This window comes from Arthroderma uncinatum (genome assembly GCF_011692745.1).
Source record: "Arthroderma uncinatum strain CBS 119779 chromosome Unknown scaffold4, whole genome shotgun sequence".
NCBI classification, from domain to species: Eukaryota; Fungi; Ascomycota; class Eurotiomycetes; order Onygenales; family Arthrodermataceae; genus Arthroderma; species Arthroderma uncinatum.
This window is the reverse complement of record NW_022983866.1, coordinates 2,176,932-2,191,084: the sequence shown is the minus strand read 5'-3', so window position 1 is coordinate 2,191,084 and position 14,153 is coordinate 2,176,932. Positions and strand designations below refer to the sequence as shown.

Sequence of the window (14,153 nt, the reverse complement as noted above, 5' to 3'; positions counted from 1 at the left end):
CCCCGCGTCAGCCCCAACTTCATATTGCTGCCATCCAGGATGCCCACCCATGCATCCCGCATCATGTAGCCGTGAGCACTTGTTGCTTGGATCACGAAACCTGCGTGAGAAGTTGATCGCCGCTCTCCGCCTCCACTTCACACTTGATTACTGGTCTTCGTGAATAAATACCTCCCGGGAGTTGATTAGCGCCCAAGATTAACATTTGTCGTCGTATTCAAGCGAGTCAATCCTGGCCCCCGGCACCCGGGCGCAGAATTGCAACGAGGCCTGGTCGTATTAGGACAGCATGATTTGCGGCTGGGAACGGGGCTAATTATAAATGCTTAATAGCAACCCCAAGGCCATACTTGTGTCGAACACATTCCTGTTATATAATTTCCTTGCCCGCAATCCCGGATTCTATCGGTGGGACAACGGTAGAGGAAACAAGCCGAAATCGGACTGCGCTTGCGCTGTCTTACCCATCAAGCCCTTGCTGGTCCTATATCCTATATATAATTCATGGGTAAGTGTGGGCCTTTTTTCGTTTGTTATCCGGTCGCTTCCACGATATCACGCTTACACGCCATCGCTCAGCATCGTCATTTCGGGCTGGCACGCTGGTTCTACCAGGGCCGACATGCGAAAACCCAATCGCCCTTAACGTGAGAGCCTCTTAAAGCTCATCATCGAATTGTTGAATCCTGACATAGAGCTTCTTTAGGAGACGATATCCTATCAACTCAACATAGGTGGAAATCTCACAACTCTTTCATCCAGCGGACCTGGGGATTCAATTAGCGGGCTATTATATGTGCCCCAGCTTTCTCACAACGATGAGTGCAATGCAGAGGCTGAGAGCCTGATTCCCGCCAACGTAACCCGACGCTCAGACTTCCTAAAGCCTCCGTGTGCTCTTCTTGCGCTGGCTCCATGGATATCGCCGAACTGCACGCTTTCATTCTTGGATGCCGCAAAGGACGATCGTGCTGTCGGATCGATCTTTTACTTACCAAATGGCTCAAACAATAAACCGCCACTGGCAAATGATACTGTCTGGAAGTTGGATAATGACGATACATGGAAACTAAACCACCCCTTTCCGGTCTATGCTATTCCCGGCGGGCCTGGGCAACAGTTGATCAATGAGATATCTATATATTCTGGGAACTTGTCGTCTGCTCCCCATGGAGATCTACTTGACAGCAAATTTGATCCTGGGGCACGGGCTAGGCTATTCGCTCGTATCGATGTTGGTAATGGATATCTGGTATATAACTCAAGTTAGGGGAACCCGTCGGCTAACATTTTTGATAGCGCGAGGTCAGAGCTTGATGCCGAATCTTTGGATATTCCTTCTCGCCGTACTTGGGATACTCATTGTTATTATAATCATATCATCTATCGTGATGCGCTTCCTCCAAAGACGTCGGCGCCTGTCGTTACAAAGAAGAATTCGGGCAGGAGAGGTAGACTTGGAGATGCTTGGTATCAAACGGTTAAATGTACCACAACACTTTCTCGACAAAATGCCACGCTATACTTATGCCAACGATGGGAACATAATGGCCGCAGCCCCGGCCGTCACGGCAGCCCCTTTGAATATCGACCAAGCACCGACATCTAACCCTTCAGAAAGCAAGAAACCTACCGTCCGAGGTTTTGTCTCACAATGGTTTGGCGGCAATTCTAGGGGAGCTGCGGCTGGTACGCCAGCTGCCAAAATTGGAAGAAGATGGGGAGAGGCCAGGCCCCAATCCACGCCTACGACGCAGGAGCTCGGCCAGCTAACATTCTCGCAATGCACATGCCCTATCTGCCTCGAAGATTATACCCCTGGTGAAACTACCGTTCGGGAACTCCCATGCCGCCACATATTTCACCCAGGATGCATTGATACCTTCTTGTTGCAAAACAGTAGCCTGTGCCCTGTGTGCAAGATTAGCGTCCTCCCAGTTGGCTATTTCCCAGAAAAGGTAACGAACTTGATGGTTCGTCAAGAACGGCTTGCTAGGAGAATACAAGAAGAACGAAGTCGCCAGCGCGGGGATTCAAGCAATACTACCTCAGGGATCCCATTAACATCTCTCCCGGCCGGACAGCGCATCGAAACCGTAAGCAGCATTGAGCGGCAGGAGGCGATGCGTCAAAGAGCTTTAGCTATGCTTGGTAATAATCGGATGGTGGAAGACGAAGAGAGAGAGAGGGATGCCGCGAGGCCCAGATGTAAGAACTATTGTCCATTCCGCCTAAGTTTTAATATTTACCCTCCATATATAATTCTAACTTCTTCTCTAGGGCTTAAAATTTTACATAGACTGTTCCCTATACTTAGGTGACGTTTTCAGGCTCACAATAGGTTCATGTCAACAACCTCGATTTACGAATCGTATTTATATCATCATCCTTTGCTAGTCTTGGGGAGTTTTTTACATTATGCATGCGTTACGGGTGATATCCGGAGCGATGGCGTTGACTTTTACGTTCTTGGATCTGTGGGTTGTTCATAGGGGAGTTTGTATATTGTTATGGGATTTGTCCTCGCCGGCGAGAGGACAGTGTGTATATGTTATGATGGCGGTATTTCCGCCTTACGATAATGACGAGTTAATATTATTGTTGCAGATATGTCATTCAGCCAAGCTTGAATATCTCGGCCCGGGGTATTTCGTATTTCTGATATAGGGACCTAAGATGACAGGAGTTTTGGGTATCATTGATGGAAACTGGCCTCCCACCTTGTACACATGCGGCCTTTGGAGTGGCACTGTACACTGTTATCCCCCGAACTACTTTCCGTCATTAATTGTCAGATGCCGCGTCGTATTATGCGGCTTGTATGTACGATGTAGGAATAAGCCTCACGAGGCGAACTTATCATGTTTCCCTTTAACCCTAACGTCAAGGATCTCCTCATGATAGTTTCCTTCTCTTCGAGATTTTCTTAACCTCTTAACTTCATCGTCATTCAATCTTCTACCTACAGCTTCTTCTAACTCTTTTCGACTAATCTTCTCCAACGCCCTGCTCTCTTTTGCGGCTGCAGATTTTGACTTCGGTTTAAAACGCGCTTGCATCCTGATCCGAAACGAGGTATTAAAAGAGATCTCGGTAGCATCTCCGCGAACTTCGATAGATGTTTTGGAAGAGGCCGACGTGGAGGTGGGTTCTTTGGAGGAAATGTAGGCTTCCATATCACCGCCACATATCTGCAGAGATATCATTCCCGGAGAATCGGGAGAAGATATAGGGATGAAGGACTCAAGGGCCGAAATAGCGGATGAGTTGGCGCTTAGGATACCGTATTTATCGCAACTAAGATATCTTTGTTGTCATGATTAGCTTCAGTGTCTTTTGCCAGCTCTTCAGCGGCAGGTGAAATGTCCTGAGCAGACTCAATCCGTACCTTCCATGGTGCCCCTTAAAACTAATTCCTTCGTTCCCTATAACCTTTGTAGCTACCCATACCTGTCGAACGTCGTGTGGTTCTGCAGTGCTGGGGTTTCCCTCGACTATATTTTCCAGCTCGCTGGCAAATACTTTCCCATTGACATCACATGCAATGCAGGACGGTGGCGTAGACGGTAGAACTATCAAAACAGGCCCTGAAATATCAGTTGGCACATTGGCAGAGACCCAACTCTGACCTTCTTCCTCAGCTGTAGATTCGGCGTCCACGGTGGCCGTAGACCGTTCGGTCATTCCTTTTCCCTCATTGTCATCGGGCTGCCGCTTTCTCTTCTTCGTCTTTTTATCGCCTTTAAAGGATAGTGGCTTAACCATTGTGATTACCAGCTCACCGGCTCTTCTTCAGCCTTTGATTATCAGAATATCAGAATCACGACTTGTTTCCTGCACCAAAAGCGCATCGCGGAAGAATGTTTTACCGGCTTCCCGATTGGGGACCTTGTGTGGCCGGCGAGGGGAAGTATAAATGCAGAAAAGCTGCTGCAAGCCTGTTCAACCTCATTTTCATCCCATCTTCCTGATGAAACTCCATCCTGTTAGGCTTGTTTTTACACGGTGTTGATACATCTTGAGAAATAGAGACCAGATGGTGTCGTGAATCTATCCATTATTATGTTATTTAACTAGGGATGAAGTCATTTTTTGACAACAGAGCCAGCGGGCAGTAGCCCCTAGTGGCTGATCCAAACACCCCCAATACCTTCACTATTCCGATATCTTGATCCAGCAAGGCCCTATTTTCCGTTGAAGCTTGCAAAGAAATAAAAAAAAGATGTATCCCTTTTTTCCTGAGAACCAAAAAGCGTCATTCATGAAAGGCACCACCAAGGCATTAATCATCAAGCAGACCAAAGGCTCTACTCCATAAGAAAAAGTTCATAAACATCATGCGTCGAGGCAATGAGGAGTACAGCCAGGGAAGCGACTGATTTAGTCGAAGGTGATAGCAGCCTTGATGGCGGTCTTGTTCTTCATGGATTCCAAGCACTCAGCCCACTGTTCGAGCTTGAAGGTCTTGTTGACGATACCCTTGACCTTGACCTTTCCGGAGTCAAGGTAGTCAATGGCAGCAGGGAACTTGTAGGTTTCGCTGAAGCTTCCGAGGATGGTGATTTCGTCACCGACTAGACGGAGAAGAAAATGTCAGACAATTGAAAATTTCAATCGTTCTATGCGGCATCTAAATATCCGCAGGAAGAGGAATCAACTTACAGATCTTGGATGGAGCCCAGCTGACACGGTCCTTGCTGGCATAAACACCATAGACGATCAGCTTTCCACCACGACGGCAGTAGTTGATGGCATCCTCGAGAATCTTGACACTGCCAGTGGCCTCAACAACAATGTCGAAACCGTATGGGTTGGCGGCTTTCAAAGCATCGAACTGAGCGCTGGGGTCCTTGCGGGAGAGCTCGACGTATTCGTCAGCAGCGTCAAGGCTCTTAGCAAGGTTCATCTTCAATCCCTCAGGAGCGGCAATGACGACCTTGCATCCACCGTTCAATCGGAGCATTTGGGCGAGAACCTATCAAACTTTGTCAGAATATAAAGGCCGCGGGGATACACGACTAAACTACGTGGAATAACGCACGAGACCAGTTGGGCCGGCACCGAACATGAGGACGGTGGATCCCATCTTGGGGTTGATCTTGTCAAGACCGTGAGCAGCGCAGGAAGCGGGCTCGAGAAGGGTGGCATCAACGTCGGAGAGGTTCTGGATCTTGAAAACACGGCCGGCTAAGAGTCACAACGTCAGAACAAGGCCTGTTTATAATGGAAATCACGCTTTAGCTTACCGGGGTAGGCGCAGTATTCGGCGAATCCACCGTTCATGGTGACACCGTGAGCCTCGAAGTGCTCACAGAGGAGCTCCTCACCGCGGCGGCAGTAGAAGCACTCTCCGCAAAGCTCGGAGTTATCGGCAACAACTCTGTCGCCAATGTTGAATCCCTTGACCTTGGGACCAACGGCAGCAACAACACCGACGGTCTCGTGTCCTGGAACGAGAGGGAACTGCAGCGACTGTGAGCCATTGAGTTTCCATAGCTGGACGATTGACTGAGCTCACCTTGGCCAAAAATTCACCCTCGTGGATGTGAAGGTCAGTGCCGCAGACACCGCAAGCCTTGACTTTGATCTACACATATGTCAGCACTGCTGCTGTTGTTACCCCACCTAACGTCAAAAGCAATCTTACCATAACATCGTTTTCTCTGAGCTCGGGAAGAGGGATGTTGACAATGCCAAACTCCTCAGGCTTGGAGTACCTGCCAGGGAGAATATCAATTTAGCGAATCGGGCTCAATATCTCACTTGTTCGGAGGGCAGAGAAAGAACGAAGCTTACCTGAGGGCCTTCATGTTCTTTGGGAGTTGAGCAGCCATTTCGATGGATGGGATGTTTGAGTTGCTGCGTGAAAAGTTCTCAGCCTGGTTGGCTTTATAGCGAGATGAGGACAGGTAAGTGAATCTGCTTATAACTCACCTTCGAAATTTTTTGGAGGGGGAGCTTTGAAGTGAATGAGGGGCGATGAGAACAAAGGGGAGAGATCAATCGAGCCGAGAAGACGATATGAACTATTTATACCTAGCTTGACGAGGGACAACTGTTGAACACAAACATTAAAAACTGGAGTCGGGACAAGGACAGTGCAGCTATCATACGTGGTACCGACTCTGAGACTGGTGGATAGAAGAGAATCAAGGAGAAGCCGATGGAGCTAAATTACCCACCACCAGCCAAAACAACAACACCACCAGAAGGAGAGGAAGCAAAAAAAGAAAGGAAACGATGCAGACGTGCGCGCGCCAGCGATGCCGGTACGACTACGCAGTACTAGTTATGGAGAACTAAGAGCGGTGAAAATGCACCGGTTCGCAATTAACCTTCCTATCCTAGGGCCTGGGATGGAGCAGAAACATGATTCGGTTCTTGGAGATAAAAGGCGCGTTGCGGGCATGGCTTCCGGATATCATCTAGATCGATCCTCGCCGGTCAATAGATCAACAGAACGTTAGTCCTCAGCCCAATTAAGCCCTCGGCGTTTCTTTTTCCTACACGACAGCAGGAAGAGCTGCCATATACGTGCCCGAAAAGCCGAAGACGAGCTTGAAACGGCTGTATGTTCACTGCGAAAACATGTGGCTACCAATGCTGAAACTTACTGGACCACATACACATCTTATCTCTTACCCCTCCCCCTCTTCACCCCACAGAACTATTCACTACGGAGTCAAAAGAACGAGGCTAGAAAGAGGTGGCGCTGCAGGCTGTTGAATGTACAAGCGGTATCCTCAGGGCAGAGATAGCTACGAGGACAGACCCTCAACAAACTAGGCATCCTCCGTACCGACTATACAGATGGCCAACGCATCCCTCCCAGGGCATGATAACCCCAGTCAAATGTGAGATATACGAAGAACCGAGCACCAGTGGTATCCGCATGCATGCACGCTCGCCCTTCTTGGGCTTGCTTGGTCCTGGTCCAGTCCCGCCCGTTTTTTGTTCGAAAAAAGCGCGAAATAAAGCAGCAAAAAGCAACGAGAAAACTCTGAGGATGGTTGAGTTATGAGGTAAGCTGCCCCACGTTTGGCTCGTGATGTGCTTAAAATCATTGCTTGTATCCGAAAGTCAACAGCTTCGGCGGAGCTTTTCGTTCTTGAGCCTTTAATTTTCAGATATAACCCATCGCGGGTTGGTAGTGATGAAGTTAATACCGCCAGCTCCGGACCGGGACGCTCAACAAGGGCCTATCGTAGGCATGTTGACTCAACGTTTTTACGTGATCAGTAATATCAAACAGCTGCTATGAATTCGCTACCTACCCCCATGGCCTTGGCCATTCAAACCCCTGTGGTTCCTCGATGCAATGCAACCTATTAAATTGTTACGTGGGCAATGAAAGAAAATCCCGAACCTTTGTCTGCTCGGAATAGCGCGACCATTCGATAAACGTCGGCAACGTGAAAGCTAAAAGCCAAAAACATTCATTGATACGCTAGACAAAAGCCAATCTCGCTCATAAAATGATAAGATGCGGTGATCTGAAGAATATGGGGAAACGTTCAAACCGATGCAAAACTTGGGCTTTTTAGTCTTAAACGAGAAGGCTTCGCGTATACGATATTCATATGTCCCCTGTATACATAATGTATACATAATAGTTATGTAATTGGATATCTTTTTTAAAAAAAATTATATGAAGACCATGGAGTAAATCGGGGTCTCACCAAATGTGCTGATATGGGCGGTGGCCTTTGGACGCAATTTATGTGGCCCTCTTAGTAAGAATTTGGGTAACTAGTTGGTTATTTTATTGCCGCTCAAGAATTAGAATATAGCCGCCCAACAGGGTCTTTTTATAGTAATAATCTACAAGTTAATATGGAGTACACACGCAAGGAGGGAGCGATGCCTCCTCCGACCACGATAGCATAGGTTATATCCGCTTTGGCACCTGCGCTCCCATATATCTAGTGTGCGAAAAGCAGGTACCAAACATATCGAGCTGCAAGGTCTCTCTATCGGTTACCTTCCACGTTAATTCGAGAAGGGTGCCTTGCTTAAATATATAAATTGAAGCTAGCCTCATAATGCAAGGACGCCATATCTAAAGTTGTAGATTATGAATTAGCTTGATAATTAAGTATATATTATTAGGGAAAAATAGTACTCACGGTAGTTTAGAGAAGCAGACGAGCATGAATACGCTTATCGGCGTAAGAGACCCAGTTCTTGATTGATAGAGTGGTGAAAGAATAGCGGAAACTGAGATACAGAATTGTTCGAGGAGTGGCCTAGTCTCTGAAGCTGCTGCTGCTGCCTGTTATTGTTGTAGTTGCTCAAGTAGCGCTCGTGACTGTGGTTGCGTGGTGGTGTGTTCAAACGGACGCGAGGGGCTGTGTTTGATAGAGACTTGGGGATGAGTTCAACGGACGCAAGAAATTGTAATAGTGGGGATATCAAGGAATAGTGAGGGAGGACATTATTGGCGTTTTCCCCCATATCATAGTTACTCCAGAGCGTCGAGCTCACTCGCTTTATCCCAACCTCTACACCGAAACGGGCTCCCAGAGCTTCTACATCCATGTCTGCTGCCTACGAGGTGTACTCGCTCGATAACGCTATTGATACGCTCTTCAAATCAACGTCTGCTACTCGAGAAGCTTGTGAAGAGAAAGCTGCGAGACTTGTGGGAGGAAAAATTATACCCGTGCCAATTCAAGGATGCTGTAGTTACACTGTTTATGCTGGCGCTCAGTCTGAGTTCGTTGTACAGTTTCGCCTAGAGCTGCTCCAGCTTCAACTCGAGATCGCAGCTCTTGCACACGAGATCCATGGTAACCTAGCTCCTCTTACAACATATCACGGACATCTTGGAGACATTAATGACCGACCGGTCTTCGTGTATACCCTCAGCAGAATTCCAGGTGTCAACTATCTTGAGTACCATCTTGCAAATCAGCATGCTGAGAACTCCGAGGAAAGCATGGCCATGCGAGGAGCTCTTATCGAGGATCTTGCTAGGTGAGGCTTCAATCAAAGCGAAATTAGTTCGAATCGATGCTAACGACCTGCAGCTTCTTTGCCATCTCATGGAATTCGCCACAACCTATGGATTTAAATACCAAGGAGCAGCTGTTGCAGAGCTATTCTCGAGATCTTGAACTTCTGCTTCAACACCTGCCATCCCGATTTCATCCGTCCATACGGCGATGCCTAGATTCATTGCCGTTGATTTTCTCTCTTCTACCAACCGTCCTATTACATCGCGACTTTAGTTTCTTTAATATCATGGTCAACGAAAAATCTGGCAGGTTGACTGGTGTTATTGACTGGGCGGAGGCGGAAATCTGCCCATTCGGACAAAATTTATACAACCTGCAAGAATTTTCAGGTACCTTACACCATGCACATGGCCGGAGACAATACGGGGACCATGAAGACCTTCAGGCAAGGTTCTGGCGAGTTTTCAGGAAGGAAGTAGGAAACCTTTCAACTGAAGTAATGCTAGCCATTGGGTCTTCTAGGGCTCTAGGCTGCCTTTTGAGCCGGGGGTTTACAAAAAGGCTGGCAAACGAACCTCCGCCTATACCTATTGAAGACAATGAAGCTGGAAGGTATAATATGAAACTGTTAGATATTTATCTTATAGACGCGAAGACAAGATTCGAGGATTTGCGCTATTTGGGAGCGAGCTAGACGAACGTAGACAGTCAACCGTGCTTCTTAACATGATGTAAATGCACTTATGCAATATGATAATTATTACTGGTTCTATGTAGCCTGTACTCGCTTATATTTGACATTAGTTTAAGCGGGCCCACCAGAACTACTTTCGTAAACGCCGTCTATGTTATTGTCTAGAGCAAACCGTATAGCCAGATCTATACCCTGACCTTATTGCTTGTTAATGAGCCCACCTACTATGCACACTGCATATCTTCCTTACTTGTCTAAATCGGCATGTTACTACATATGGAAACCCTTATCGTTATTGCGCTAGACATGTAAAGACCCTAAGGCTTCGGTGTCATACTGCTCTAACTGTAGCTTTTACTGGCCAAACAAGCCTAATTTAATATAAGGTCAGATGAGCTGTATCCTGTAGCTGAAGCTGACATGCACTTTTTCTGAAGTCGTTAAATTTTGTAGCCAATAAACAGAGCGCTCAAAATAAGACACTACTAGGCTCCCCTTTGGGCGCATGCATGACGAAGAGAAAAAATGAACCAGGCCAAGCCCGACAGTGCATAAGAAATAATAGAAAAGGGAATACGGAGGTTGCATCGCGGTTATATAACACGGAGTAAGTGGAAATAACAGCTAGTTATGCGAAACTAGGTCATACAGTCACAGATGGGAGATGCCCAAGCCTGATCATTGCAGCCCAAAGCCCTCGCTCTCAACTACTGCTCGCCATAGCTTCTCCTCCAATTTCTGTCGGGTTCTATATCGATACAAACCCAACGCATTGAAACATGTCCTCGCTGTTGGAAATCTCTCCGAGTCTGGGCCTAGACACATCAACCGGATGACCAGGTTGACAGCGCCCATGGCAGGAAGCCTGTCGCTGCCAGTGATGAAGCCGAGTATCTTGCGTTGGTCTTTGGCCGAGACTCTTTCAAAGAATTCCCAAAACCAGTTGACAACTGGCTCGCGATCGGGCGAGGTAGCTGGCCAATGATCATACTTAGCTACTCCCCGTAGAGACGGTATATCAAGCAGCTCCTCAGACCCGCGAATAAGCAGCTCGATTTCTTCTGGCTTGAATAAATTAAGTGCGTTGCCCCCGCATACTGTGAAGAAGCCGCGTCTAAATGGTTCGAACTGGCGGGTCACGGCTCCGTCGATAATGTAGCGCACATAGAGATCCACAAACTCTCGGCGGTTGTCATTGGTCACTTGCTGTTTCTCCCCTCCAGGGCGTAATGGTATCTGGACTACCTCGCCATAGCGTTCGACTTGTATTGCAAAGTCATGACAGAATGTTTCGGCTACATCTCCGTCATATTCTAGGAGCTGACGTAGACCCTTCGCCAACGCGGGGCGGAATTCGGCCAAATCGTCCAAGGTAGCTTTGAATGGTTGGGGAGGAGAGGATAATGTAGGTGCAATGTTCGATGGTGCATATGCCAAAAGCTTTCGGAAGGCAAACGGAGGCAACGCAACATCAAGAATGGTTGAGTTGTATATCGCTAACCCCAGGACTACGCCCACTAGAAAGAATTGTTCCGAGGACTCAAAACAGTATGGGTTAAAGTAGCAATACTGGGAATCATCGTCATAAAGGAAGAGACCTACGGAAGATGTCAGTTTGCTTCTATAGTTTAAGTAATGTCTCCACGGGCGGATAAAACTTACCGTGAAGGGGATCGAAAACCTCTCTCACTAAAAGGAGGAACCATTCTTTGCGTAGACCACCGGCATCGATGCCTTCCTCCCCTACGAACTCTATGCGCAACCCCTTCTTGATATCTTCATCACCAGATCCCACAACAGCACTTACATTTTGTAAACTATCCTCGATCAGGCAGTCCCTTCGTACTTTCAACACAAGATACTGGCTTACCCCCCTCCGACCAAGAATAGTGTCGAAAAAAGCTTCCCTCGCCTTAGCCTCCATCTGGCGGCGAGCGTCATGCTCCATTATCTGTATCTTGGCCCATATGCTTAACAAAAAAGAATATTGGCAGAAGGAAAATTTGCCGCTGCGAGACTCCCATGCCTCAAAATCTAAAATAAGATCAGCGTAATCAAGCCGTGTGTTGTAGAAACAATCTATGGCGATTTTATTTCGGCGATCACCACCGCACTTCGAGCTTGATGAGCCATCTCTTGCCCGAGAGCCGGGTTCCGGCCTGCGGCCAATTCCTGTACCATTCGCTCTGAAGAGAAGTGCCATGACACGAGCCGCGGCGCGAATCTGCCAATCGTCTGCATAGCCAACCGACTTGTGACCACCCTGCGGCGATGTTGCAGAGGAATCTCGCTGCAGCGCTGTATGTAGCTGGGCCGGTGTAACAATCCCTGGCGATGAAAATGTAGGTACATATTCTCCGAGGTTGACTCCAGACTCTATTCTGGTTAAACGCTTTTTGTTACATTTGCCGAGGCGATAACTAACAAAACCATTGACAACCTCCACCAACCGCTTAAAGTGACTTGGTGAGAGCCTCGAGAACCATACGACGAGAGACTGATGACACTCATTAGGTAGGTTGGAGATCAACCCAAGGAGCCTCTTTAAGACCGAATACCGGAGGCTTGACAGTTCGCTTAACCTCGTAGAAGGCTGAGGGCGGGATTTTTCAGGTGAAGAGTTGCTATATGGGGAAGTAGATATTCCCTGTCGCCTTTGGTTGCTATTATTTCTTCTCGGCGAAGGCGAAGTGCCAGGTGGGGTCCTAGGGGTTGAGTTGGAAGAGTATAGAAGGGGGTTTTCAAGCAGTATTAACAAGAATCGGATATCATCAGAACGCATCAGCGGCCGTTTTGGTCGTTGGAGAAGCTTTTCAGTTGCCCGTAGCAGTGTCTTTCGAACAATGAACTGAGACTCTATGATTATTTCATTGAGCTGGACCAGTTTTGCTGCCTCCTTAGACGCAAGTGTATTAGGTTGATTTGATGCATCCCCAGAACCAGGCACATCCAGAATCATTTCATTCCATGATTCGCCTGCGTGAATAACGAGGTGATACCACTCCAAGAGCTCTGGCCAGTTAATTCGCGGAGATCTTGAATTGGCAAGACTACCATATCCTCTTGATGATTGACCGTCATTTTTTGACTGGTGTCTCGAGGATTGTCCATTTTCAGTCCACCATGACCCGTTCTCCGCGAAATTCCCGAGGAGAATAGTTTTTTCATCAAGATTGGATACTGAAGCGTCAGGGGGCCCAGATAACTGCCCTTCGTCAGCCACACCCATGGGTGGCTGTGAGCCCTCACTGGCTGCTCGAGGGTAGCGAGACTTTCCAGTTAAGAATGAATTATTCAGAACATCACAACCATCAAAACAGGCTGTTATGTACTTTTCCAAAGGGTGGAATACGCCAACTGTTCCTCCTACATCTGCTCTTGGATCAATCTGTCTTCTGTCCGTTCGCTGAACTGGCCGCTCCTTATGTCTATTACCGGTGGACTCGTCGGCTCGATCCAATTCTCCAGGTGGAGTGACGCTTCTAGAGTCTAGGTGCATATCGGAAACTAAAAGCGTAGGCGGATTCATATCAGGTTTGCTAGCTCCAGGGGAAGGTGCTCTATTGTTGTAAGAATCCGTCCTAGTTTGCCCAGTAGGATTACGGCTGCTCCTTGGCTGTGATTGACGGACCCGAAGCTCACCAAGCTCTGTACAAAGGTACGAGGCAAGGCACTGGTCAATTATATCCCGTGTTTCCTCTATGGTTACTGTAGTGAAGAGAGACATGTTAGGAAGGTGGACCAGGATAAAGATACACCACAAAGGTGCCTTGGAAACTCACGAACCTTTAAATTGAGGTCGAATATCAGGCTGCAGTCTTTCATCTGGCTTGTCACTCCGCGACCTCCTACTACGATACGGCTCTAAATCGTTCATTGTTGCACATTTCCCGCACCGAAACCCTTTTTTTGTGTAAGGGAACGAATTTGTATGATCGCATGTCATGCACTTGCGCTTCCGGTGTTCTTCTGTACGACCGAAGGATCCACCACGCTTCTGAGGACTGCAAGACCGAGCATTCGAAATCGTAGGATGTAATTCAGCTTCGCCGTCTGTAGACTCGGAGTCAACGAAACTACCATTTCCGCTGCGATTCCCTCTCCTCCCCGCAAAAAGGGCAGGGAATGGATTGCTGATAGAGCGTGAATGACCACGGCGGATCGGTATGGCGTGTGGATGCGCCATCGACTGGCCCGGTGGGGATAACAACGAAGATGAAACACGGCCTGGCGATAACTGAGAGACGGTAGGGCCATCTGCGGTGGAAGTGCTAGAATTCGAAGGCTTGTGGCTGTTGTTGTGGGCGAGACGAGATATCCATGGAGGAGCCATGATTCCGACCAAGATCCAGCACGTATACTCCCGGAGACAACCAGAAGGTACTGCAGCAGGTTTATAGCCTCTTCAATTCCGCAATATCATCCGCAGTTTGGGTTTGTTCTGAGCTGGCATTCACCAGAAAGTTGGCAGACAATGAGAACCATCAGGGCGTAAATCATGC

The 14,153-nt window shown here is 47.9% G+C and overlaps 3 protein-coding genes across 3 annotated transcripts; 1 reads left to right on the top strand and 2 right to left on the bottom strand.

Moving 5' to 3' along the window:
* Window positions 1–4,380: 4,380 nt before the first annotated feature.
* On the bottom strand, window positions 4,381–5,834 carry GIQ15_06012 (L-threonine 3-dehydrogenase; the record flags this gene model as incomplete). Its single annotated transcript, XM_033553429.1, has 7 exons — window positions 4,381–4,574; window positions 4,663–4,975; window positions 5,042–5,187; window positions 5,247–5,472; window positions 5,519–5,587; window positions 5,648–5,717; window positions 5,797–5,834. The coding sequence occupies 7 exons, from the start codon at window positions 5,832–5,834 to the stop codon at window positions 4,381–4,383; spliced, it is 1,056 nt and encodes a 351-aa protein (XP_033404573.1).
* Window positions 5,835–8,536: 2,702 nt separating this feature from the next.
* GIQ15_06011 (uncharacterized protein) lies at window positions 8,537–8,980 on the top strand (the record flags this gene model as incomplete). The annotated part of the gene is made up of 1 exon (XM_033553428.1): window positions 8,537–8,980. The coding sequence occupies one exon, from the start codon at window positions 8,537–8,539 to the stop codon at window positions 8,978–8,980; it is 444 nt and encodes a 147-aa protein (XP_033404572.1).
* Window positions 8,981–10,329: 1,349 nt separating this feature from the next.
* GIQ15_06010 (ubiquitin-protein ligase E3A) lies at window positions 10,330–12,162 on the bottom strand (the record flags this gene model as incomplete). The annotated part of the gene is made up of 3 exons (XM_033553427.1): window positions 10,330–11,249; window positions 11,314–12,027; window positions 12,102–12,162. 3 exons carry the CDS (start codon window positions 12,160–12,162, stop codon window positions 10,330–10,332), a joined length of 1,695 nt encoding a protein of 564 aa, XP_033404571.1.
* Window positions 12,163–14,153: the final 1,991 nt, after the last annotated feature.